Here is a 27,944-nt window from a genome sequence, read left to right on the forward strand (position 1 = left end):
AGGCAACTGTTTTGCCTCCGGGGGCCACCATTCTCCTGCTGTTTTGCCTCCGGGGGCCGCCATTCTCCTGCGGTTTTGCCTCCGGGGGCCACCATTCTCCTGATGTTTTGCCTCCGGGGGCCGCCATTCTCCTGCGGTTTTGCCTCCGGGGGCCACCATTCTCCTGATGTTTTGCCTCCGGGGGCCACCATTCTCCTGCTGTTTTGCCTCCGGGGGCCTCCATTCTCCTGCTGTTTTGCCCCCGGGGGCCACCATTCTCCTGCTGTTTTGCCCCCGGGGGCCACCATTCTCCTGCTGTTTTGAAATTTGAAAGAAAAGGGATTTTTGTTAGTGGGATAGAGTCCGTTGGACGGTTTTCTGTCTCTGTGTCACTCTCTGTCCTTCTTGCTACTGCCGGCATCTCTCAGTCCCTCCGGCCACTCACATAGAAGGAGAATAAGATTGATTGTTGGCTCAGTTTCCAACCTATCATTAATACATTTTGTCACTTGTTTCCAAGAAACTTGGATGTGTCTGAAAGTGCAGAAGTTATGGCCCATATCAGCCTTACGGTGTTAGCATTTAGGGCACTGAGATGGTGATTGATTGAATTTGACAGTTATATATTTGGACATGAATGCTCTATTGACTATTTTCAATTGAGTTGCTCTCCATCTTACCGAATGGACACTCTACTTAGTCCTTCTTGGATAACTGTCCCATTTCCTATTTGTAGGATAACCCTCTTCCACTTAGTGTATAATATTTCCAGTTTTTCTTAACTCATTAAATCATACATGGATCCTATGGAAAAATGCATTTTGTTTTGGGGTACCTTATCAGTTGATCTTGCTTGCTTTAATTCTCTGTAACACGCCTGTTAAAGAAATGCCTGACCTGTAGGCATGTAAAGAAATTTGTTTTAGGCATAGTTTAAATTCTATGCATCGTTATTCAAAGGATTTAATATTGTACAATGGTGAGTGGTATCTGAGACTTGTGCAGAGTTATAAACAGGGAGACGTAGTTTAAGAGGAAAATAAACATTTGCTTTTATTTAAGCCGTGGCTTTAAACAGTACAGCTTCATGTCAGCATCAAAACAAATAAAACGGGCCTATCCCTTTGTAAGGGCTAACTCACACTTCCCAGGCCCTATCTGCAGGGCTTGGAGGCTAGGCCTATTACCAAACTCTGACCGGAAAGTCCAAAGAGGTACCTATAAGCACGGGCTCTTTATATCAGTCTGGGTTGGTGACCGTGGGGTGCACCCTCTGGTGAGTTCCAGGGTCTGCTGCTCCCTGGAATAGAGGGTCTGGTTCCTTGGGATCTCTCTCTGGCAGCACACACTTACTCAGTGCTAGAGAGATCCTTAGGCAGCCTGTGCAGCAGGCGTTTAAACATCCTTGATGAGCCAGGTTGGAGACTGGTCAATTATATCCTGCTGAACTTAACCACCTCCCTGCTGGACTCATCAGTAAAAGACAGGCTTTGTTTTGTAAGCCTTTTTAGACAGGGGAAAGACCCTGTTACAGGACATTGTTCCCATTTATTTCCATTGTAAAAAAAAGTTTCCTGTGTCCCAAGCCACAAATTCTGGGTTGTTACACAAGGGCAGAAATGCTGTTGCCGATTTGCTGAGTGTGCACTTATTCTGCACCGTTCTCCGGGCTATTCTCGTATAGGTCGCTAGGTGTTTTGGAATATTTTTTTTCCCCACATGGATTCCAGCTGTCCATACATTGTTGTTGCATTTCAGAGGCGGCGAATGATTTGTGTTGGGCATCCAGTCTCTTAAACATGCAACGAGGCATGCCCAGTTATAGTATCACACAGTATATTTGGTGATGCAACGCCTCCACCCCTTCTACTCGGCTGCAACTTTGTACACTTGATTTTTGGTTTGTTCCCCTTACACACAATTCTAACAAACGTTCTACGGGTTCCTTGAATATCTTTACTTTTGAGTGATATTGGTAACATGATTAGAGGATACAATCATTTTGGAAATTACATCATTTTGATCAAGTTTGCTCGGTCCCAGAATGAAAGATATATATATAGGTTTTCCCATTTTTTCAGCTCCTTTTTCACGTTATCTATAACAGGCGGGATATTTCGTTTATACGGGTGATTGAGATTATATGGGATATGTATTCCCAAATATTTAAAGCAGCAATCAATGCGGGCGATAGTTTTATGGATTATTTTTTTTTTAACATGGTTTTGAAACAGGGGGTCTCTGGAGCTGAACCCCATTAATTTAAGCCCCCGGGACCCATCTGCCTCCGGAGATACCTCCGTAGGGGGTGCTGGTAGCCGCTCTGGTTCGCTAGCAGGGATCATGTAATGGCGATGTTTCAAAGCTCCCGCGCCCTGCGGGCCAATAGGAAGCCATGATGTCATCAGGTTCGGCTTCCTATTGGCCCGCGTGACGCGAGAGCTTTAAACATAGCAGAGATGCCGGTCCCTCATACGGCGGTCGGTACAAGTGCTGAAATTAAGGGGTTCAGCTCCAGAGACCCTCTGCTTCAAATCTATGTTAAAAAAAAAAAACAATAATAATATATATTTTTAAAAAGCATAAGATGCTCCTTGAATTTGGGTGTTTTGTCCAAAAAATAAGAACATTTTTGAAAAATATTTTTACAAAAAAAAATGTAAACATTTAGATTTAAAAAAAAAAAGAAGATTTTTTTTTTCCGTTTTGTTACAAAAATTGCTTCCTAATGGGAAAATCGGGATTTTTATATGGGAGAATGCATTAAACTCTGAGATGCTGGTGCTTAAAAAATAATAATAATCAGTGGAGGGGACAGGTCTTTACTGCTCCTTAACAACTACTGTCTCCATGCTGCCCCCCCCCCCTGCAGACATGGATGAATGCCGACAGAACCCGCGCCCCTGCGCCAACGGGCGCTGCGAGAACACGGTGGGCAGCTTCCGCTGTGCCTGCTCCACGGGATTCAGCACCAACCCGCAGGGGACAGAGTGCACAGGTCAGAATAAACCGAAACCCTCCGTATCTTCCTTCCCCTCCACACAGGACCTGGGAGAACATTCTCTGCAGGGGGTTCGGAGTCTAGCAGAACCCCTTGCTCTAGTTTGGACAGCAAGGCTCTGCTCTGCTGCCCAAGGAGTAAAGGGATTGCCTTGCACCAACATAACAGCGCTCGCAGTTTCTGGCACACCTCCAGTGTCGCTGTTGGCGCTCTTGCTTCAGGAAACCCCCTGGAAAGATTTTATTTTAAAAATGTGATTGGGGGGCGCTGCAGCTTTCATAGCTTTGCGATTTCACGCCAGCGTGCAGTGTGTGGCAGCCTGTCCCTGGCACTGACCGGGTAAAACCCACGCCCGGGGGAAAGCTCCCTGAGTTAATCCGATCTTGCTTTGCAGATATTGACGAGTGCGCCAGCGGTCAGCAGCCCTGCGCCAGTGGCCACTGCGAAAATACCCCGGGGAGTTACCGCTGCGTCTGCCCCGCGGGATTCACGCTGAGTCCACAGGGCACTTCATGCACAGGTAATGTATGACCCGCACCAGAAACTGCTGGCAGATTGTAGGTTCTGAGACTCCCCACTTTCTACAAACTCGCAGGCCAGATCTAACACCTTTTTATAGATTATTTCCTGTCCACTGCAGAGCTGCCTTGTGTTTATCCTGAACAGTCACATATATATGCCCCACCTGGGAGGCAGTGCCGTGCATTTGCTACTCTTGTAATATAACTAGCGTTTGAAATTAGTTTTCAAAAACTAGTGGCACTGTGTCTGACTTAAACACAGAGAGAAATCCAAACCTGCGAAACACTGGGGCAATAGTTAGGTTTCTATGATCATATTTGCAATAAAAACAGAACGCGAGAGTTTTGTTTAATCCCATTTACTCTGAAAAGCAGGTGGAAATTTTAATCGGCAAATAAAAAAAAGCAGTGGTACTGTGGGTCCGTAAATACAAAAGCAGTGGAACTGTGGGTCAATAAATACAGAAGCAGTGGTACTCCAGGTCAATAAATACAGAAGCAGTGGTACTCCAGGTCAATAAATACAGAAGCAGTGGTACTCCAGGTCAATAAATACAGAAGCAGTGGTACTGTGAGTCAATAAATACAGAAGCAGTGGTACTCCAGGTCAATAAATACAGAAGCAGTGGTACTGTGAGTCAATAAATACAGAAGCAGTGGTACTCTGTTTATCTTACTACCATCACACGTTGACTACTGAACATAACATTACGTTTAATAAAGGTGCAGTTCTCTCCAAAAATCTTGAACGTGAGCCCCATGTAATGCCCTATAAAGCAAATTAACCTGCCTTCATTTTTTTATTCTTTTGTTACTAGCTTTTTTAATTGCACTTCCATTTTTATTTTAAAAAGCCCAAAGCCTGCACACGTCTCCACAGGGCTCTGCTGATTATTTTTGCCAGGCAGCACAGAGCTGCTTTCCATGCAGACGCCAAAGAGACAAATCAGAGAAACGGGCTTGTCCTGAGTTGCAATGTTGTCACTAAGTACGGTGAATACGAAATCTTTAACAACAAGAAAAAAGGAATGTTTTGTTCTTGGAAGTCGCAGGGAGGGTGCAGTGTGTTGAGATTCCTCACGTATTCCTTCTGCTTCTCGACACAGCACAAACCTCTCACCTTCCTAACTTCTTCTTCATCTTGACACAAGGAAATTGGCAGGTTTGTGCTGTTGCTGGAGAAACACAAGCCTCAGGATGCAGACATTTCTATGAAATAATATCAGGACAGCAAATTCCTGTCCAGCAGAGTTTAGCATCACAAGGAAGTTGGACATCTTTTTAGATAGTAAAAAGAATAGGAGAAGTCTCCCCTATACAATGCTCACAGGGAAAGTCCATGCATGAGTATATCTTTTTGATCGTTTTGTAATTATCCATCCAAATGGAGCAGCATACTTGAATTAGACCTCCATAATCCACCTTATATCCACAATAAGTGAAAGCACTGTCCAACCATTGAAAAGTCCTATATGTAAACTCCCAATAGCCTTAACCAGGTCTGGCTTATATGGCTGTCACGGGCTTGCAGGTGCAAAAGGACAGTGAAGCTTGATAATAAAACAGTGGACATTGACTCACATGATCTACTGGAGGTCCAGGTGCTGCTTGGCGTGCTCCTACCGAAGGAGTATCAAGATGCAAGAGGAAGTGAATGGCGGTGCAACTGCCTTGGGCGAAATGATGACCAGAAATTGCAGAGTACTGGGTACACAAAGTTTTAATGGCACATAATGGACAGCACAACGAAAAAACTCTGACGCGTTTCAGCCGCACGGGCCTTTCTCAAAGAGTACTCTTTGTGCTGTCCATTATGTGCCATTAAAACTTCGTGTACCCAGTACTCTGCAATTTCTGGTCATCATTTCGCCCAAGGCAGTTGCATCGCCATTCACTTCCTCTTGCATCTTTTTAGAAAGGAAAGGTATACAGGGATATACCAAATAAGTATACATGGGAAGGATGTTGATCCAGGGAGTAATCTGATTGCCATTGCTGGGGTCGGGAAATAATTTATTTTCCCCTTCTGAGACATCATTGGATAATGTGTCACTGGGGTTGTGTGTTTGCCTTCCTCTGGATCAATATACTGTAAATACAAATATAGGATAAGTATCTGCCGTCTACATTTAGCAAAGGTTAAACACGATGGCCATAGGTCTTCTTTCAACCTTGCTATGTAGCTATGTAACAGGCTGTTTGCCAGGAAGCTGCGGAGACTCTTCACTGCTCCACACGCCATGAACGTAGGATGTCTGCATGTGTCTGCATGTGTCTGCATGTGTCTGCATGTGTCTGCATGTGTCTGCATGTGTCTGCATGTGTCTGCATGTGTCTGCATGTGTCTGCATATGTCTGCATGCCATCTGCTCATTGCTGGCTGATGTGTGAAGCAGAAAACAGCCGTCTTTGCGGCCCACTCACCTGTCATTCTGCGCAGTGAAGGTCTGGGGAGCGTTTCAGAGCCAATTACTGTCAGCGATTAGTCTGATGACGGATTTACATTCACCCCTGTGCTGGTCTAACATGCAGTGAGACATCACTCTGGCTGCCTTCGCTTCTTTTGATTATCTGGGTTTTGGGATATGATCAGAGGGAAGCGTTAACCCCTTCTGTGCCTAAGCCTTTGACAGTGATTAGGTTAAAGGGAATCCTGTTCTCTTGCAGGTTGTCACCTCTTAGGCCGAGTTTATAGTGCTTGCTACGGTGACTGTGGCGTTGTGCTGCGTCGTAGCAAGTACATGTTGTCCGTCGCGGGTGCCCATAGTGGACGCGACGGCGACCGCGTGACGGCAGCCAACTCGATCGCAGGAAGCCAGACGATTTTGATATTTCCAGTGATCGAGGGGTGACGTCGCCGGCACGTGAGCGGTTCAGCCAATGAGTGCGAGCTGCTCGCGGCCGCGCTCCCCGGTCGTGGTCGCCGGTCCCCTTGCTCCAGAGTGCCGGAATCGCTGTAGGACGGCGACGGCTGACATCACGCAGTAGGACGGCGACGGCTGACATCACGCAGTAGGACGGCGACGGCTGACATCACGCAGTAGGACGGCGACGGCTGACATCACGCAGTAGGACGGCGACGGCTGACATTACGCAGTAGGACGGCGACGGCAAACATCACGCAGTAGGACGGCGACGGCTGACATCACGCAGTAGGACGGCGACGGCAAACATCACGCAGTAGGACGGCGACGGCTGACATCACGCAGTAGGACGGCGACGGCAAACATCACGCAGTAGGACGGCGACGGCTGACATCACGCAGTAGGACGGCGACGGCTGACATCACGCAGTAGGACGGCGACGGCTGACATCACGCAGTCGCCGTAGCCCCTAATAAACTCGGCCAAAGGAAACTTGAGATGTGAGCTCTTCATACGATAGATGTCTATTGTATATGAGTTTGGAGACCTCAAAGGTCTTTTCTTCAGGTGGACTGTAGCAGTAAAATAGAAGGAAGAAAACTTTAATACAAATTAATAGGATTAATAGGATAAATAAGACCAGTGTCACACATTAGCCAAACATCCTTCTTCCCACATACTGTATATTGCTAAGATACGCTCCTTCCTATGTCCCACTAATGCCTGCCCTTGTTCTCTCCCGTATTGATTGCTGCAACATTATTTTATCTGGCCTCCCTGCCTCACACCTCTCTCCTTTTGGCTGCGTCGCCACTGGCGCTGACCGCGCTCATGCTTAAGAGCGTTGACGTCACCAACTCTCTAATCATGAGGGCCGGGTGTCCTGGCTATTTCGCAAGCGCGCGTGGGGGGGGGGGGGGGGGGGCGTTGCGGGCAAGTTGAGCACGCTTGAAAGTTAATTATTTTTGTTTGCTCAAGCTCCAAGCTTGAGTGAGCGTGCGGCCCGCGCACCGCGTGAGCGGGGACTTACACATATAGATTTATGTAAGTAACTTACCCCCGGCACCCTTTGAGGGCGGCTTTAGGGGGTCGCTTCCGCAGGCATGCGGAGGTGGAGGAGACAGATCAATTTAAGTTTTGGCGCTGAGGGGAGCAGAGGGCCGGTCACGTGAGCGGTTCGACCAATGAGAGCGAACCAGCTCTGTGACGTCACTGGCCCGCCCCCGGACAGCGTGCGCACTAAGGCCAGGGAAAGCACCCGCTTTCCCTCAGCCTCCGCACGGCTGCAGTCCTATGGACTCAGCCTTACAATGCACTCACAATGCTGCGGCTGGAATCAGCTCCCGCTCTTGTAAACATGTATCTGATTCTGACCTCCTGAACTTTCTCTGCTGGCTTCCATTTAACTTCCGAACAAACGACACAATTCTCCTTTTCCTGTTTCTTTAACAGCTCTACCCTCCTGTACACCTCCATGTATCCCAACTCTGATCTCTCGTCACATCCCCTACTCGCCTCCTACGCTTAACCTAAGGTTGTCTCGTCTGTGTACCTGTCACGTACGGCACACCTGTGAGCATGGGAGCTTTATATGGGACAAGGGTTAATACACAGCTCGCAAGCTGTCCCACTTTCCACCTTCGCAAAGGGGCCTCAAATGAGTAATACAGCTCAACCCCCGTTATAGCGCGATACGCTATAACTCGTACCCGCTTATAACGCGGTTTGAGCGTGGACCCCGAAATGGAAAAAAAACGAACATTTTTTTCCTGATCACCCTGGCAGTGGGCACCTTTGGGTTAATCCCTTCTCACTCTAGGTAGGACAGGAAATAGACTTTTGCAGGTAGGCCATATAAGGCCCCTCCCTCTACCTGCACCTTAGTCTTTTTCCTGTCCTCACAGCTAGGAGTAGGATTTTTTATTTTCTAAAGGGACTCACCTAACTGCACCTTGTGCAGCGATCCAGGGACCTCAGCCTCTCTGCCCTGAAGCTCCGGTCGACGCGCCCATGCGGTGGCAAGACGGAGACCCCTAAGAGTCGGGGGAACCCCAGGAACCCAGTACATCTGTGGGGTGGGGAGCAGCTGCAGCCGCGGGCGTGGAAGCTTACATGCAAGGAAGCCCCAGTACCAAACAAAAGGAGGCGGAGCATAGCAGCTGCAGCTGAGAGCCCTGTAGGCCCAGACTCACCGCATTTGCGTCTGGTACGCTGCGGTAAAAGAAACCCCCAGGAGCCCGCTACATGCGGAGGGGGGAGCAGCCACAGCTGCGAGCCGGGAAAAGGCTCAAATTGACTGCGCTAGCGTCGGGAACGCTGCGGTAGAGGGAACAGTGCACGCGACCGCACGGAAGCGAGCGCGTCACGTTCCGGCCGGCGGATGCGTGCACAGACACGCGAGCCGTGCACGAGCACTGGTATGACATCAGAGAAGCGACGACCACACGGTGTATGTGTGAGTGAAGCTGCAGCATGGAACGCTCAGCAGGGAGAAGCCAAGTGCTGGAAATGGATTCGAAAATGGGGACACCTAAAAGTTCAGTTCCCAAGACTAGGTGAGTCCTTAGTTTTAGTTCTACATGGGAAAGAGAGATGGGCTATATACATTAGGGTGTATACTTAGTATTTATTTTGTTTTTATAAATTAGTTCGGTGGTTACCCTCCCAGAAGCAGGGTCTTCAAAGGGTACGGGGGAATCCCTGCAACATAAAAGAAAGGTTGCTAAGAAAACTAAATGGTGCACAGCTTGCGAGAAACCAGCCCTAATAGGGAAGAAATTATGTGAAGATTGTCTTAAGGCAGGCCTGCACAACTCGTAAAGTGCGGAGGGCCGAACTGCTCCAAGGAAAAAAAAATTGGGCCGCACGGGTAAAATCATCATCATCATCATCATCATCATCATCATCATCATCATCGTCTCTCCTCCAGCACCTCATCATCATCCTGCACCTCCCATCACTCTCCCCCCCCTGCATCTCCCATCACTCTCCCCCCTGCATTTCCCATCACTCTCCCATCACTCTCCCCCCCTTGCCCCACAACCCATATCGGCAGCCCCCCAGCCCATTCCATGTCAGCATCCCACCCCCAAGTCAGCATCCCCCCCACCAAGTCAGCATTCCCCCCCCCAACTCAGCATCCCCCCCCCCCAACTCAGCATTCCCCCCCCCCAAGTCAGCATCCCCCACCCCAAGGCAGCATCCCCCCCCAAGTCAGCATCCCCCACCCCAAGGCAGCATCCCCCACCCCAAGGCAGCAGCATCCCCCCCCCCAAGTCTGCATCCACACCCCAAGGCAGCATCCTCCACCCCAAGGCAGCATCCCCCACCCCAAGGCAGCATCCCCCACCCCAAGGCAGCAGCATCCCCCCCCCCCAAGTCTGCATCCCCCCCCCAAGTCTGCATCCCCACCCCAAGGCAGCATCCTCCACCCCAAGGCAGCATCCCCCACCCCAAGGCAGCATCCCCCACCCCAAGGCAGCAGCATCCCCCCCCCAAGGCAGCATCCTCCACCCCAAGGCAGCATCCCCCACCCCAAGGCAGCATCCCCCACCCCAAGGCAGCAGCATCCCCCCCCCCAATTCTGCATCCCCCCCCCCCCAAGTCTGCATCCCCACCCCAAGGCAGCATCCTCCACCCCAAGGCAGCATCCTCCACCCCAAGGCAGCATCCCCCACCCCAAGGCAGCATCCTCCACCCCAAGGCAGCATCCTCCACCCCAAGGCAGCATCCTCCACCCCAAGGCAGCATCCCCCACCCCAAGGCAGCATCCCCCACCCCAAGGCAGCATCCCCCACCCCAAGTCAGCATACCCCCCCCCCCAAGTCAGCATCCCCCATGCCTACCAGATGTTGTTGGCGGCGGTAGCAGACTCTGTTGCCGCCGACGGTGGCAAAAGGAGGAGAGGAGGTGGTGGATGGCGGCGATGGCAGGTGAAGCAGGGGGAACCGCGCTCTACTAACAGACCCTGAAGTTCCGGGTCGCGGGACTGGTGGAGCGCATTCCCCTGCTGGAGCCGGGAAGGGGGGTTAGGGGGGTTACAGGAAGCGCATGCGTTTGCTGGTGCGCGCTCCTAGAGGGCACAGACAGCATGCGGCCGCGAGGGTTTACCAGGGAAGGAGAGGAGTGGGGAGGGAGAGGAGGGGGGTTGAAGGGGGGCCGTCGCAGGGGGGGGGAGCGGGCCCGCAGAGGAGCTGCATGTTGCTTCCCCTTCCGCCCCACGTTGGGAGCAGGGGGGGGGGGAATCGGGCCCGCAGAGGAGCTGAGAGTTGCTTGCCCTTCCACCCCACGTTGGGAGCAGGGAAGGGGGGGGCGGAGCGGGCCTAGCGCATGCGCGCCGGGACCGCAGGGAATCGGCGCCATATTTTTTTTCAAAGTTTTTTTTTTTTTTCAAAGTTTTTTTTTTTTTCAAAGTTTTTTTTTTCAAATTTTTTTTTTTCAAAGTTTTTTTTTTTTTTCAAAGTTTTTTTTTTTTTTTTTTAAATCTCATTGAGGGCCGCACAGAGAGGCCAGGCGGGCCGCACAGAGAGGCCAGGCGGGCCGCACAGAGAGGCCAGGCGGGCCGCACAGAGAGGCCAGGCGGGCCGCACAGAGAGGCCAGGCGGGCCGCGTGTTGTGCAGCCCTGTCTTAAGGCAGCTGCAGGGGATACCAATGAACAAATGAGCACTTTCCTTGTATTGATGAAGGAGGCTGTTAAACAGAGTGTGGATGAAGCAGTCCAGCAAGCAGTTAACCCGGCGCAGAAAAGATCTAGATCCCAAACCAGTCTGGATAAGGGGAAAGGTTTTTCATCAGATGAGTCTGACATTGATTGTTTTCATGTGTCAGAGGGTGAAATGGATTCATCAGATCAAGATATTCAGGAAGAGGAATCTGAATTTGATGTAGAAATGGTGGATCCACTCATCAAAGCCATGAGACAGGCTTTGGAATTAGAAGATACTAAAGAGTTAACCCACAAGAAAGATAAACTTTTTGGGGCAAGACAAAGAAAAAGTAGAGTCTTTCCTATCCATCAAGTAATTAAAGACCTCATTCAAGTGGAGTTGGCGCGACCAGACGCCAGAGTATTTACGCCTAAAAGGTTTGGGAAGATGTATCCATTCCCACAAGAGGAGGTAAAATTTTGGGATGTCAGCCCAAAGGTGGATACTGCTATTTCCAGTATAGTAAAAAATACCACAATATTGAAGAAAGCATACGTTATAGCGGGAACATCAACAAACCAGCCATAGCAACAACGTCAGCAGCAAGGGCTATGCGAGTGTGGATTGCCAACATAGAAGAGGCAATAGACAAAGGTGTAAAAAGAAGTGCTATTCTGAAGGCGCTGTCAGAAGTAAAGTGGGCAACAGACTACATAGCAGAGGCCTCATTGGATGCGGTAAAATTAGCAGCTAAATCTATGGCGCTAGCGGTATCAGCAAGAAGGGCTTTATGGCTCAGACAGTGGGTGGCTGACACAGCATCAAAGAATAGCTTATGCGGATTACCATTTGAAGGTGAATTCCTCTTCGGCAACAAACTGGATGCCATAATAACAAAAGCATCAGGAGGGTTTATCACTTTCTTGCCTCAGGAAAACAGGAACAGAAGATTCGGTTTCCAACAGGCTAATAGAAACCAGTATAAGGAAGCAAAGGCATATAGACCTGGCAGGTCATTTCCAAGACAAACAACATGGAGGGGCGGCCAGAACCGGCTTTTTCGTGGCGGAAGAGGATCATTTGCAAAGAACAAGTTCACATGAAGGTCAAAGGGCCCAGCAGTTGCCAGAAGGAGGGCGACTGACACAGTTTTCTGCAACATGGGCCCAAACAATACAGGACAATTGGGTATTAGAAACCATTCGTCAGGGGTACAGTATAGAATTCAGAGAGATGCCAAGAAGAAATATGGGCGTAATAACATGGATACAGTCCAAGGAAAAAAGAAGGCAAATGAATTCGGCTTTAAAGAAGTTATTACACGCGGAAGTAATAAACCTCAGGAAGACAGAGGAAGTGGAATTTATTCCAGAATATTTCTAGTAAAGAAACCTACAGGGGAGTACAGAGCAATCCTAGACCTAAGAAAGGTAAATTCATTCTTGAAAATAAGAAAATTCAAGATGGTATCACTGAACCTGATTATTCAAGAAGTACAACCAGGAGACTGGATGGTGGCGATAGACTTAAAAGACGCTTATCTACATGTGCCCATAGCAAAGGGACACCAAAGATTTCTAAGGTTTGCAGTAAATCAAGATCATTATCAGTACACAGCACTGCCATTTGGTCTGGCGACTTCCCCAAGGACGTTTACAAAGGTTCTAGCCCCTCTAGTGGCAGAAATGAGAGAAAGGGGGGTAGAAATATACCCTTACCTGGACGACATCCTGGTAAAATCAAAAAGTCTGGAGAAACTACAACAAGATCAGAAGATGGTCATAACCTTCCTGGAACAGCACGGTTGGTTAATAAACAGAGACAAGAGCCATATCATGCCCACTCAACTGTTAAGATTTCTGGGGGTAGAATTCGATACAATAAAAGGAGAAGTGAGACTGCCAGACGCAAAGAGGCAAGACATAGCCATGCAAACAAAGAAGCTCAGGAAAGCTACCAGGACTTCAGCAGAAGAATGTATGAAGCTTCTAGGAAAATTCGCTTCAACATTAAGCGTCACAAAATGGGCAGCACTACATATGAGACCATTACAAAACAATTTTTTGCAACAATGGAACGGGAATCACAAAAACACAAGACAAAGAATCTTGTTATACCCACACACAAAACAGGAATTAAAGTGGTGGGAAGATACCCGAAACCTGGGAAAAGGTCAAACACTACACCCAGTACAGTGGCTAAGAATTACAACAGATGCGAGCAACGCAGGTTGGGGTGCCCAAATGGGAGAAACATTGGTGCAAGGAACCTGGACAAACCAGGAAAAGCATCTTCCATCAAATCTGCTGGAACTAAAAGCAGTACAAAGGGCCCTAGAAGCTTTCCAAGACCAAATAAATGGTGGCAATATAAAGATAGAATCAGACAACAGGTCAGTTGTCAAGTATATAGCCAAGCAAGGAGGAACCAGGAGCAGAAAGCTGATGAACCTCACAGCAGAAATCCTCTCTTGGGCAGAGCGCCACTTGACGCAAATTACAGCCATACATATCCCAGGACTAGAAAATGTCATAGCAGACTTTCTAAGTCGCAACATCATACACCCAGGAGAATGGGCATTAGACCCACAGGTGTTTCAAGTACTGGTAGAGCGATGGGGTCAGCCAGACATAGATCTCATGGCGACACATCAGAACCGCAAGGTAAGGAACTACTGTGCCAGACAGTTTCATCCAAGCGCACAAAATACAGATGCTCTCAGTCTCAAATGGGACTTCAAATTGGCATACCTGTTCCCTCCAATTCCCCTAATTCCGAAAGCAATCAGGAAAATCAGGGAAGACCAAGCAGAGGTGATATTTGTAGCACCATTCTTGTCAAGAAGGCTTTGGTTCACACACTTGGTAAATATGGCAGTAGATACACCATGGCACATACCAGATCGCAAAGGACTGATGCGACAGGGGCCAATATGTTATCCGAACGCCAAACAATGGGCCTTGACGGCATGGCGATTGAGCGGGAAACATTGAGACTGAAGGGTTGTTCAGACAAAACAATCCAGACCCTTTTACAAGCAAGAAAAGGGATCCACATCAAAAGTATACCATAGAATCTGGCTTTGCTTCCGGGATTGGTGCGAGAAAGAAAAACAAAATTTCCTTTCACCTAGAATTTTGTCAAAGGTAGAGTTCCTGCAAAAGGGATTTGAGAAAGGTCTCAGTCTTAGCTCATTGAAAGTACAGGTTTCTGCACTATCAGCCTTATTGGAAAGAAATCTGGCAATGGAAAGATTAATCATCAGGTTCCTGCAGGCAGTTAAAAGATTAAGACCTCAAATCAAGAACAGAGTACCGACATGGGACTTGTCTCTAGTATTGGATGTACTAACGGCAGCTCCGTTTGAACCTATACAGGAGATAGGCCTAAAATGGTTATCATGGAAGATAGCGTTTTTGATAGCAATCACCTCAACAAGGAGAGTGGGAGAACTACAGGCTCTATCAGCCAAGGAACCATTCCTAGTCATACATCAAGACAAGGCAGTTCTCAGACCAGTGCATCAATTCCTCCCAAAGGTTGTATCACAGTTCCATATGAATCAAGAAATTGTGATTCCGTCATTCTGTCCAGAACCAAAGAATAAGAAAGAAGAAAGACTACACAAGTTAGACGTGGTAAGATGTCTAAAAGTGTACATGGAAAGGATGCGAGATATCAGAAAGTCAGACAGACTATTCATCATACCAGAGGGACCGAAGAAAGGTGAAGCAGCATCAAAGACAACAATTTCCCAGTGGATAGTGTCTTGTATTAAAAAAGCTTATGAAAGCAAAGGACAAGATAAACCTTTGAACATTAAAGCTCATTCTACAAGGGCCATGTCTACATCATGGGCATTTAAAGCCCAGGCTACACCAGGACAGATATGCAAAGCAGCAGTCTGGTCCTCATTCAATACATTCTTGAAATACTACAGACTAGACGTACAATCATCAGCTGACGCAAGCTTTGGTCGTAGAGTGTTACAATCTGTAGTGAAATAAAGTGTAAAGTGTATTAATAAAGGTCAAACTGATAAAGGCATTAACTGGTGGTGTTTATTTCTTATGTATCCCTCCCTAAATTTGTCACTGCTGGGGTATGTCCCAAAGGTGGCCACTGCCAGGGTGATCAGGAAAGGAGAAAATTTAAAACAACTTAACGTAATTTTATTTTCCTGGAACCACGGCAGTGGGCACAAAGTTACCCTCCCTGTGTATGTCTAATGCCTATCAGTTATATTTTTCAGCTATAGAAGAATCGTAAGACTAAGGTGCAGGTAGAGGGAGGGGCCTTATATGGCCTACCTGCAAAAGTCTATTTCCTGTCCTACCTAGAGTGAGAAGGGATTAACCCAAAGGTGCCCACTGCCATGGTTCCAGGAAAAGTAAGTTGTTTTAAATTTTCTCCTTTCACACTACACACACTCACAGCGCACACTCACAGCGCACACTCACAGCGCACACTGCACACACGGCACACTCTCACTGCACACAGCACACTCTCACTACTCGCAGCACATTCACACAGCCCCCCCCCTACCCCCGGTGTCAGCTGCTGGGGCATCGTGGGGCTGCCTGCGGAGATCTGGGCTGGGGGATGTGATTGGTGCGGGGCTGGGGGGGGGATCGGTGCCGGGCTGGGGTGCGGGTCTGCTGGTGGGGATCGGGGGGGGGGGGAGAATCGGTGCTGGTAGAAGTGAGGCTGCTGGGGGAAGTGCAAGGGGAATGATGGGCGAAGTACAGTGGCTGCGAGGGACGTGTGCAGCTGCCAGCGCCTCACTCCACCTCTTCCCCCCTCCTCCCAATTGGGCGCACGGCGGCCATTTTTTTAAAAATTAGCGCGACCCCAGTTATAACGCGGTCGGATCGGGTGGCCCCCGAGGACCGCGCTATAACGGGGCTGAGCTGTATCACTCTAAATCCGTCCCCATATACCACCTGTAACGAACAGCACTCAAGTGAGCACATGACTTAGATATGCAACCAGGGTTAATACACACGGCTACTCTAGCCAACTCACCGTTCGCCTGCGCAAAGGTACCTCCAAGAAGTTAATATTAACCCCTTTAACTCAATTGCAATCATCTATATGCTTCCACCACCCGAGAAATGCAAATAAAAGATGTAATATTAATAAATCTGCCGGGGTTCCAGGTCCCTGTTTTATAATAGAAAAACTATGCACTTAACACACAAAAATCTCTTGTAGCAAAATGTGTCCAAAAATGTAAATAGTCTCTCCAGAGCGCGCAACAGTTCATTCAGATCCCAAAGCATTACTTATTAAATGTTTTAATATATATAAAAATACAAGTGCTTAGATTACAGAAAAAGGATTACAAGAAACATACAATTACAATAGATGCAGAACAGTTTCTCAAAATAAAAGGATAAAACAGAAATCCCTATACATTACCAAATGCCATAGGTTTTCCCCAGAGAGGTCACTGGTGCAGGAAGATGAGATATTATGTGTTTGGTCCCAACACACCTCTGTTGAAATCTGATTTTCATAAACCCTTGCTAAGCTTTAAGGACAATTTTTCCCCATTGAAACAACATAAACCCACCCCGTCGTAAATCAGCTGTTAGATTAACAGTTTTACGACAGAGTAAAAAAAAAACCTTACAAACCTTTCCTCAATATCTAAACACACATAACTTTCATTCTGTAATACTTACACACACGTGATCTACATCAATAGATTCAGGAACGAGACTAATCACAACCGTCTTAAGTCTAAATTTGAGCGACAGATGAATATCTGTCCCCCAGTACTCGTCAGAACTCCCAGATCTGGACCCATTGCGCTCGTCCCTCTGCCATGAATGCAAATATCACAATTATATACGTCAGCATCGCTCGTTGTCAAGTCCCTGGTTCCATGTTGCATATCTCTGGGGTTGCATAGGATAGTCACACCCCTGGCAATCCATAAACCTCTTCTAGGGATGCTTTGGAAACCTCATAAACTGTATCCTGTTTATGTTTGGGTCAGGAAAGCCACAATTTACTTCCAGCTCTGGCAAAACATATGTTCCTATCTCTAGCTCACATCAGTTTAACACTAGGCCTGGCTGAGGTGTTAATAGGCCATAAACCATTACTTGGTACTTTTTAAACCCAACTCTAATTAACTTCCCTTTGAAGACCAACCCAATACTTTGTATTTTTACCCAAATTGTACCTTTTTAACCCCTGAAGCACCCAATGGATTAAAATACATAATATCTCATGATATCATGACAGTACCTTTTTACCTCTCCAGCCCTCCTCTCCTGTCTTAAACCTTTCTCACTAATCTCTCCCTACCTATGGAACGCTCTTCCACTCAATATTCGTCAAGCAGCTTCACTTTCCGCATTCAAAGCCCAGCTAAAAATACACCTATTAAAAGAAGCCGCTCATTACATTTTGTTATGCCCTATACAATGACCTCCAGGTGCCCTTGACCTCCCTGACTGCACTTTTAATAATGCACTCTTGTGTCTAGAAGCCTCCCAATATGCCACGTAGATTGTAAGCTCTCCCTTTGCCGTATGTTACCGTTGCATCTATTCCCATTCTTTGTCATTTGTTTACCTGGTATTATAATGTTGTAAAGCGCTGCGTACATTGTTGGGGCTACATACATAAAATGATACATACATACATACATACATACATGGCAGGGTTTAAACCCACAACCATGTGTATTGTATTACTAACCAGCACGTGTACATCTAAAGAGGAAACGTGGGATGTCTGGAAAGCTTTCTTACACAACGCTTCCGTAAAGATCTCTCACGTTGGCCATTAAATGGCATCACAACCTGCAACTCAAGTGAAATACCCCAGTACAAAATAGCTTGTGGAGCTGTATAATTGGAATCATAGAGGGAGACACTAAGTTACGTTATACACAACCTATTATAGATGTTAGGATTCAGTGGTACTGCTCATACAGTAAGTTACAGTATACTTAATACAGATGTCAGTACTCAGTACCACTGTGTGCCATAACATGGAGTTAAAGCCGCACTCCAGGCGACAGTACAGTATGTGTGCGTGTTTTTTTTATATAATAACAGCATGTTCTTGTATAGCGCTGCTAATTGTACATAGCGCTTTACAGAGAGACATTTTGCAGGCACAGTCCCTGCCCCGCAGAGCTTACACTCTATGGTTTTTGGTGCTGAGGCACAGGGAGATAAAGTGACTGCCCAAGGTCACAAGGAGCCGACACCGGGAATTGAACCAGGATCCCCTACAGCAATCTCATTGTCAGTCAGTGTCTTTACTCACTGAGCCGCTCCTGTTTGAAGCACGGGGGCTGAACCATGTTGATTTAAGCTCTGGGGGTCCACTGTTTCCCAAGATACTTAACTCCGTAGGTGCTGCCGGTATCTCTGTGCAGTTTAAAGCTCCCACGTCACATGAGCCAATAGGAAGACACGAGGGAGGACATTGCGGCTTCCTATTGGTCTGCTGGACGCAGGACTTTAAAACTTTGAATCTCAGCCAGGGCTGCTATTGAGGTAAATACCTCGGGAAGCAGGAGGTCTCCGGAGCTGAAATCAATGCCGTTCTGCTCCGGAAACTCCGTGCTTCATAAAGGGGGGAAGTACCTGGTTTTTGGATGAGTGGTGTTTTTTATCATTTGTCGAGCCCTGTGTATATATGTGTGTATGTATGTAACCCATATTCCCCCCGGTCGCAGATTGGACCTCTATGGTGTAGTGAGGGCGGATTACGTGTATGTTGGTGGTGCGTACCTGTGAGGAACAGGAGGGCCTGAGTCTCCCGCGTTGGTGTGGGGGATGACAGGGCCAGGCTTCTGGGGTATATGCCTTCATCTTTAGTGGTGGTGGTGCAGCGCCTCCATCTCTATAAGCCCCAGGGATATGGGGTGGGACCCTTACAGAGAAACCCTGGTCCCAGGGCGAATGATCCAGATCTCACACAGTCTTTATATATAAAAGCAGCAATGTCTTTATTGTCCTTGTACAGTGATACAGCACACAGCAGCAGCACACAGCAGCAGCACACAGCAGCAGCACACAGCAGTTCATGCACCGCAGCAGTTCATATGCAGCAGTGCTCCCCAATGTAACCAGGTCTATTCCTCCACTCCTCTCCTCCAGGCTGTACCCTATCAGGATGGGCTGTTTGGGGCTTCAATACCCCAACCCCCACCTCCAGGATGTACTCTCTGGGTGAGGGTAGATCTCTCCCCCCTCACCCCCGCAGCAGGGTGAGGGGCATTGGTCCACAGCACTACAGTGCTATCAGCTCTACTCAAGGTGCTGAGCGTCTCCTCTCCTGTCTCCTTAAAACTCCCAGACCATCTCTCTCTCTGCTCCAGCACTCTCTGCTCCCAGGACAGAACTCAACTCCTCAGCTCCCAGGACATGACTCAACTACTTGTCTCTTACAGGAGCAGGAAGGACTAACTTTAGACAGCCCCACCCCTCATGATGTCACCAGAACCTCCCCTCTGTCTCAGGCCTGCAGACAGTCAGGGGCCTGCCTCTATCACTCAAGGCAGGGCTTGATGTGGGGGAAAAACCCATGATAACTACTGGCAGCCTGGCCTTAACAGGACTTACACCAGTAGGAGAAAGATATATAGCCCCCATTTCTTACCGGGGCTACATGTATGTATGTGTATGTATATGTATATGTATATGTATGTGTATATGTATATATATATGTGTATGTATATATATGTATATGTATATATATATATGTATATATACATGTATATGTATATGTATATATATATATATATATATAGAAGCAACAGAGAGAAAAGCAACCTTATAAGAAGCACACGGACATAACTTAAAGTGTAACAAAAAGAGAGTTTATTAAGGTGAGTTAAAACAGGGGATAAAGTTTAAAAGAAGAGGGGGGCTCAACTAAACCAAGCAATATGGACCTGGAGGCAAGGGTCTAAACATAAATGCAAAACACAATATGCACAGGACACAGGGGGCTCTGTATGAGCACACCTGTGTAGTAATGAACCCACACTGTGAAAGTTGTATCCACTCAAAAGGAATCACCATATAAGTATGTGCAATAATTGCATAGAGTGGATACAATGGTATTATTTTTGCCAATATGAGATATACATCACCGCTCAGTGCAGGGGTGTCACAGGCAAAAAGGTGGGTCAGAACACACACACACACACACACACACTATATCGCCAGGAGTGCCTCTTCAAAGCATAAGTATGTTATGCTGATTCTGGCGTGAATGACATGACATGCCGTGTAAGCATCTTGTCGACTTCTTTAGACATCGATGAGTGCCGCCTGACCCCGAGACGCAACTGTCTGAATGGTCGATGTGAAAACACGCCGGGCAGCTTCCGCTGTGTGTGCCCACCAGGATTCACCGCCAATGCCCAGGGCACTGACTGCCAAGGTAAGTCTATACCCCTGCACCCCACACGTCACTGCACAGATCTCTTATGTGGAACACTAATGCACCCCACAATAGATTTATATATATTATTGGAGAGTATGGTACACACTTATACACTTTATATAGTGTATCTATATATACACCGTGTTTAGGAAAAATGGGACCCCTTTAATTTTTCATAATTTGTTATATATTTCTCGCTCCATCCCCATGAAATTGTGCACAATTGTAGATCTGTGATGTAGATTAACACTATATAAGAAGCACAATGTCGACAATCAACTGATGTTAACTAAATTGATGTCCCTGTATAATGCCAACAAGTAGCAGATACGCTGCGGGAGGTTCATGTTCATTAAATGAGAAATAGGGGTTTTTCCTGCGTAGCTCGTAAATGTGTTAAACTGATGCAATCTAATCTGAAACACTTAGATTACTGTAAAGTTTCAGTTCAAAGAATGTTCAAAATCTCCTTCTGCTATATATATATATATATATATATATATATATATATATATATATATATATATATATATATATATATATATATATATATATCTAGATATATAATTGAAAAAGATTTCACAGGCAATCCAATATAGTATCCTGAATGGGCTGGTGCATATCCCATAAAGATAACAAAAACACACATTACCAGAAACTGGCAAAAAGGAGACAGCACTCAGGCAGGTAAATTCAGTAAGTGTGTTAAAACACAAAGCACAGAAGTCCAACGTTTCGATCCCACAGGGGGATCTTCCTCTAGATATATATATATATATATATATATAACTGTATGCTCATCTGCATGTCTTAGGCAGGTCTGCATCCCCGCCCTTCACCATTATCACCCAGCACACAGCACTTCCACTGCAGCAAGGGATTCTGGGAAATGACATGCAAGTAATATGGTTTTTGAAGCAAAAAGTGGCACTGTGTGCTCATTTGCATGTCATTTCCCAGAAACCCTTGCTGCAGTGGAAGTGCTGTGTGCTGGGTGATGATGGGGAAAGGCGGGGTTGCAGACCTGCCTAAGACATGCAGATGAGCATACAGTTGTATTTACATTTGTATATAGTCAAGGTATGGAGATTTGCACTCACGTTTTGGTATACGAGGCAGATGCTTGTCCCATATGTAGTATATAGACGTGTGGTGACCAGGGGATCCTGATAACCAAAAGAAGACAGCACACTGCAGAGTTAGTATCAAAAGGGCAGTGCCCTGAGGAAGGTCCCGTTGGGAGGACCGAAACGTTGGTGGCCCTGTGTCACGCAATACACTTTTTTTGATACTAACTCTGCAGTGTGCTGTCTTCTTTTGGTTATCAGGATCCCCTGGTCACCACACGTCTACATTTGTGTATATATATATACAGGCCCCGTTATGGGGTGCCGGTATCTCCTATGCATTTTATTCCCATGGTCACGTGATGCGGACATTTAAATACATAGGAGATACCGGCCCCCCATAACGGGGCCTGTATCTCGGGAAGTAGGGTGTCCCTGAGGCTATCCTCTATGGTAATGAAGTTTACTGTAAATGCATTTTTATTGCACAGGATTCATGCCAGGGGTCTCTGGTGCTAATATTAATGGGTATCAGCTCCAGAGATTCCCGGCATCAATCCCATGCAGGAAAAATGCATTTTTTTTCTAAGTCCCATCTCGCCGCTTCTCTGCAGGTTTCCAACACCTTTACACCAACTTTTTCTGGCGTGAGAATTTTGTGATAAAATCCCCATTCTAGAGCAGTGATAGGCGTTCATAGCCAAATCACTGCTACTAGAATTGTGTGAGTTTATGAACATGCCGCAAAGTGGTGATAAATGGCGATAAGTGGCTTATCACCGCTGCCTCGGGGATTTTTTTTATGACCAATTTTTTTTGAGAAATTCAGTCTTTTATCACCCACTTATCACTGCTTACTGAATAGCAGTAGGCATTTTGGGTGATAAGTGCTTGATAAGTGGCTTATGAACGCTTTCTGAATGAGGCCCATAAGGTCTGTAGTCTGATCTCAGACGCGCTATTAGAGAGGGTTGGGGTTCCTTACAATGCATCTGATCTCAGACGTGCTATTAGAGAGGGTTGGGGTTCTTTACAATGCATCTGATCTCAGACGCGCTATTAGAGAGGGTTGGGGTTCCTTACAATGCATCTGATCTCAGACGTGCTATTAGAGAGGGTTGGGGCTCCTTACAATGTATCTGATCTCAGACACACTATTAGAGAGGGTTGGGGTACCTTACTATGCATCTGATTTCAGAAGCGCTATTAGAGAGAGTTGGGACTCCTTACAATGCATCTTATCAGACGCGGTATTAGAGAGGGTTGGGGTTCCTTACAATGCATCTTATCTCATCTTTTTTCTGCAGAATTTCACAATATAATGATTTCTTAACCAAAAAAAGGTTGAAAACCACCAACCGAGGCTGTGCTAAGGAGGCTTCTGCTCCACAGATCTTACAATATTCACAATACCTTAAAAACCTCTCCTCTTCCAGACATAGACGAGTGTCGTCAAACCCCACGTCCCTGTGGCTCAGGACGATGTCAGAACACTCCCGGAAGCTTCCGCTGCTCCTGTCCGACTGGATTCAGACTCAACCCACAGGGGACTGACTGCATGGGTAAGGGAGAGACCAAGTTCAGCTTATAGGTGCAATCCTACATAGCCAACCAGGGGGGGAAACCGAACCGTGCTAATAGCAAAGATTTGGTTGCTTTTATTTATTATTAATTACAAGTTGTATTTCTTTGTGGTCTCTGTATGGGGGAGTGTTTGTCAACCAAGTGTTTTCTTTACCTTAGCCCACCTTGCCCTTATCAGAGAACCAATAAAGATCAGGGCGAGAGGGGGATTTACCTGTGCAAACACTTGTTGAGCTCAAAGTGACATCAGGCAAAAGGGAGCAGCCGGGGTAAATAAAACCCTCAGTGAGTGAGCCTCCGCTCACCGTGTTTACAAACCGACTTCATATCTTTTTTTAAATCTCCTTATAGGTGTCAGATTTTGGGTCAAAAAGAAAAAAAATCAATCACCCAGATGTGACCCCATAGAAATGTCAGTGCTATCAGTACACTTCAGTCTCACACGAAACTACGCCCAGCCCTGGAAGCCACAGTCACGTGTACAGTGAAAGCTGTGCTACGGAATAGCACTGTTTAGTACATTTGCCCCTGTCACCTTTCATTTGAATTGAGGAAGGCAGCTTTTCACAGCACGTTGAATAGAAGCCAAAGTCCATTATATACAATGTACTCTAGATATATTTGCTCAGTGGTCTGAGTGCCATTAAAAAGTGCATTTGTTTTTTGGGCTTTGTGTTTCTTAATTTCTTAATTTCTCTTGCATCTCTTTTTTTATTGGCTCCATTTATTTACTTTGTAAGACTTTTTTTTTAACGTATACTCTATAAATTACCTGTTTATATCATCCCAGGACGAGTTGTTTATACCACTTTGTATCAGGTGGTATTTACTGCTCCTTAAAATGTACAGCAAAGAAAAATACCACAGTGTGAGCACATTCACGTGTCTCAGGCAGGTCTGCAGTCCTGCTCTTCACCTTTATCTCTTAGCATACAGCGCTTCCACTGCAGCCAGGGATTCTGGGTAATGACATGCAAATGAGCACACAGTGTCAACTTTTTATTTCTAGTCCGTTTTAACATGGATTCCTATAAGAGTATGCAGGCCGTATTGCACAGCTTTTCAGCACAGCCTGAGCACATACTTTAACACCGCACAATCAGTTAGCCTTTAGCAGCCTGCAAGTGACCCCGGTAGACTAAGGCCGCACTTATAGTGCGCGCGACAGCGACGGCGATGTGACGGATGACGTCTCCCGTCGCCACCCGCAAAAGTTGTATTTCGCTTTGCAGCGACGTCGCGGGCGACCTGGCCATTGATTGGTTAAGAGGCTGTCACATGTGGCGACAGCCTCTGAAAAAATAAAATTTGACCGGCTTCCAAATTTCACGTCGCGCCGTCGCGTCGCGCTTACTATAAGCGCACGCAACGGCGGCAATACATTTGTTTTGCTGCGACGTCCCGTCGCCGGCACTATAAGCGCAGCGTTAGACTGGGACTGGTGGCGAGGTAGTTGAACTCAGTGTACACGATACCCTCATTGCCTGATACAAACACGGACCTGCTGCGATTGCTAAGCCTAGTGGTTTCCAACACCACATACTAAAGATAACTCTGTACATATCCAGCATATATTCCAGCAACTTCCACTGGATCTTCCTCGTTTTTAGCACTGTCCAGCCACGGCCAGGGGGGACATATCTGGAGATTCATTAGTATGTGGAAGTCAGAAATGTATCAGTTTACTTAACTCATTGTGGCTGAATGCAAGATTTGTATCTAATCTCTGAGATACTATAGGGAAACTTTTAATATAATCCTCCCAGTGAGTTCAGTGACGCGTTGGCATCAGACTATATCACTGTAACATCGTGGCTTCAAAACTAGCAACTTCACAACAAGGTTAAAAGGAACAGCAAGGTTAAAACATCCCTTTTAATCATAAAAAATCTGCAATTGCAGCGCTTGTATAGGGCAAACACTGGCCCTTCTAATTAGTCACACAAGTGAGTAATCTGTGACTCCGATATTTACTGTTATAATATTGGTTTACTAATGCTGACAAATTAAGTCCGCTTTTCTCGAACAGTGTGGAATAACTCCATATATCTAGACTATATTGTCTTGAGACACCTTTAATTTGGCTATCTGTTTGGTCATATGTTGTTATGAGTTTGTCTATACTGAATAGTAATATATTTAGCGTGACAGTGACGGGCTGTCAATGCTAGTATTATACGATGTCACCCAATCTCATACAACTTCTAAGGAGGGAACAGGCAGTGGGCTTCAGAAGAAGGGCCGATTCAGAGCAAGCATGTATGTGGTCACCTTGAGTAGATTATACAAATACACATTGTTTTTGTATCAGAGCCATACCCATAGATCAGGACAACATCAGTAGGACCTAGCAGCAATAGGATTGAACTGTATGTAAGCTTCTGAGTGATGCCAAACGTCCCTCTCTCCCCAGATATGAATGAGTGTGAGAATCCGGCAACCTGTGCGGGACAGGAGTGTCTGAACACCCCGGGGTCCTTCCAGTGCCGGCAATGCCGTGCTGGATACAGACTGCAGAACAGGCGCTGCGTGGGTACGCTCCATCTGGTATCCTTACTTTTCTGTTCCGCTCGGTTTTCAATGGTTATTGAGACAGTAACTGGCCGCCCGTTGAGTTTGTCCCTCCGATCCTATGGTGACACAGTGACACAGACAGAAGGGACTTGTATGGCCCATTAAGTCTGCCCCTTGCATGGTGACAGAGAAACAGACAGGACCTCGGGCATTTGAGCATGTCCCTCACATTGTGGGGTGACACAGTGACAGATAGGACCTAGGGCCATCGTACCTTTCCCTCCCATTGCAAGGTGACATCGTGACAGACAGGACCTAAGGTCATAGTGCATGTTCCTCCAATTGCAGGATGATACATTGAAAGAAAGGGACCATATGCCATTGAGACTGTCCCTTTTCACCTATCTAAGACCAGGCTCATTGTATTCTCCGAACCTCCATCTAGATATCAATGAGTGCCAGACCGAGACAGTGTGTGGACCCAACGGCAAATGTATCAACACCGACGGTTCCTTCCAGTGCGAGTGTTTGCCGGGCTTCAGGCTGAACAGCGACAGGACTCGTTGCACAGGTTATTGCTTAACCCTCTCACTGCCAGGGGGCAGGACACACTAAGTAATATTTCCCATTATAATCCATCCTATTGCTTTATATAACCTCACCCCAGGGCACTTACTAACACATGAGGGAGGGCAGAGTACCTGGATAACAAGAGGTGCATGGCGATTACCTTTTCCATCTCCGTTTCTTTCAGATATTAACGAGTGTCTGGAGGGGGAGTTTTGCTTCCCGCGGGGGGAGTGCCTGAACACAGAGGGGTCTTACACATGTGTGTGCGCGGAGGGCTACGTCACAGCCCCTGATGGTGCATCCTGCTTGGGTATGTACGCATATCAACACAACCGTGCACATACACACAAATACACACAGATGTCTGTAGCAGAGATATACAAGGTGTCGGTATATATATGGTATATATATGGTCACTCTGTATTCCGGGTGAGTGTTCTGTAGGTCCTGCCATTGCTATATGTTAAACATTTTGCTGGGCAGTGTGTGTGTGGAGGAGTCTGGCCCCGCTGCTGCCCCACCGTAGCTTTTACTGTGTGTAAAGTAAGGTTTGAAAAAACAGTGTGTGTGATCTGGAAATTGAGGGTTTTGATAGAGCGATGTTTGTTTAAGGACGATGCTGTCACTGATGCTTTCTGCGCTGTACCAGTGCTGTGTATACATACTGCATGAGGTTTGTCAGTCTGTGTGTGAGGGGGAGTCTGGCACAGATGCTGCCTGCATTGTACCTGAGCTTTGTATATACTGTATGGTAAAATAGTGTGTGTGTGTGTGTGAGGGGGAGGCTGGCTGTCACTATCTGGCGTGTGCGTGTGCGTGATATATATATATATATATAGGCAAAATTGTCAGATGGCACTCACATATAGGGGCCTATGCAGAGAGCAGCGAATTTTAAAAATGGCGAATTTAGTAAAAAGTAGCTTTTTTGGAGAGTTTTATTCTCCATATGCAGAAAAGTGCGAATTCTGCTATGTTTAACATGGATGCGTGTGGCGAGTTTAAATTGGCGCGATGCGCGCTTCAGAAACGTGTAAAAACAAATTTGCGCCTTTTTTTTCCCATTGCAATGGCCGCGAGCGGCAGCTTCTTGCCAATTTTTTCTGGCGAGGCAAAAAGGAGACAATCGCGCCATTTTATTGGCGCGAACAGCCGCTAGATGCCGTTCGCGGCTCTCTGCATTAGGATATTTTTAAAACTGGCGAGATTGAGGTTCTCGCCAGCCGCGAGGCGAGTTTTACAAATAGAAAAGAAAAATTGGCGCGTTTTTCGGAACTCGCCATTTTCTGCTGTTTTCTGCGCGATTTTCTCCAAAAAATGGCGAATTTCGAAATAGCGCTGCTCTCTGCATAGGCCCCATAGTCTGAAAATGCAGGTGCTTGTCCCATAGATAATGTGTAGGTAAATAGTTCCTTACCAGGCAGACCTCGAATCCCAGGACAACACAGCAAAGAAGAGACAGCACTCAAGATAATCCTGTGTCAGAAGTGTATTACAGGAAACATGGCACAATCACCCGACGATTCGGTCCTAAGAACAGGACCTTTCTCAGGGGAGTGCTCGACGGGTGATTGTGCCATGTTTCCTGTAATACACTTCTGACACAGGATTATCTTGAGTGCTGTCTCTTCTTTGCTGTGGTGTCCTGGGATTCGAGGTCTGCCTGGTAAGGAATTATTTATCTATATATATATACTGAGTTAAGTTATGGTGGGTAAAAAAAGTGACAAAAACTCTCCACAGCAAAGCATATAGCAAATGTAAATATACTGTA

At 46.7% G+C, this 27,944-nt stretch overlaps 1 protein-coding gene across 4 annotated transcripts in view; it reads left to right on the forward strand.

Moving 5' to 3' along the window:
* The window catches only part of LTBP4 (latent transforming growth factor beta binding protein 4), a 267,101-nt gene that overhangs the window by 206,446 nt on the left and 32,711 nt on the right, over positions 1-27,944 (forward strand). For all 4 annotated transcript variants that reach the window (XM_075606993.1, XM_075606992.1, XM_075606994.1 and 1 more), the window contains 7 exons: positions 2,852-2,977; positions 3,375-3,500; positions 20,304-20,432; positions 22,939-23,064; positions 25,500-25,619; positions 26,046-26,171; positions 26,355-26,480. In XM_075606993.1, the coding sequence (XP_075463108.1) occupies positions 2,852-2,977; positions 3,375-3,500; positions 20,304-20,432; positions 22,939-23,064; positions 25,500-25,619; positions 26,046-26,171; positions 26,355-26,480 (879 nt within the window). The remainder of the gene's footprint in view (positions 1-2,851; positions 2,978-3,374; positions 3,501-20,303; positions 20,433-22,938; positions 23,065-25,499; positions 25,620-26,045; positions 26,172-26,354; positions 26,481-27,944) is intronic.

Source organism: Ascaphus truei, chromosome 7 (genome assembly GCF_040206685.1).
Source record: "Ascaphus truei isolate aAscTru1 chromosome 7, aAscTru1.hap1, whole genome shotgun sequence".
In the NCBI taxonomy this organism is placed as follows: domain Eukaryota; kingdom Metazoa; phylum Chordata; class Amphibia; order Anura; family Ascaphidae; genus Ascaphus; species Ascaphus truei.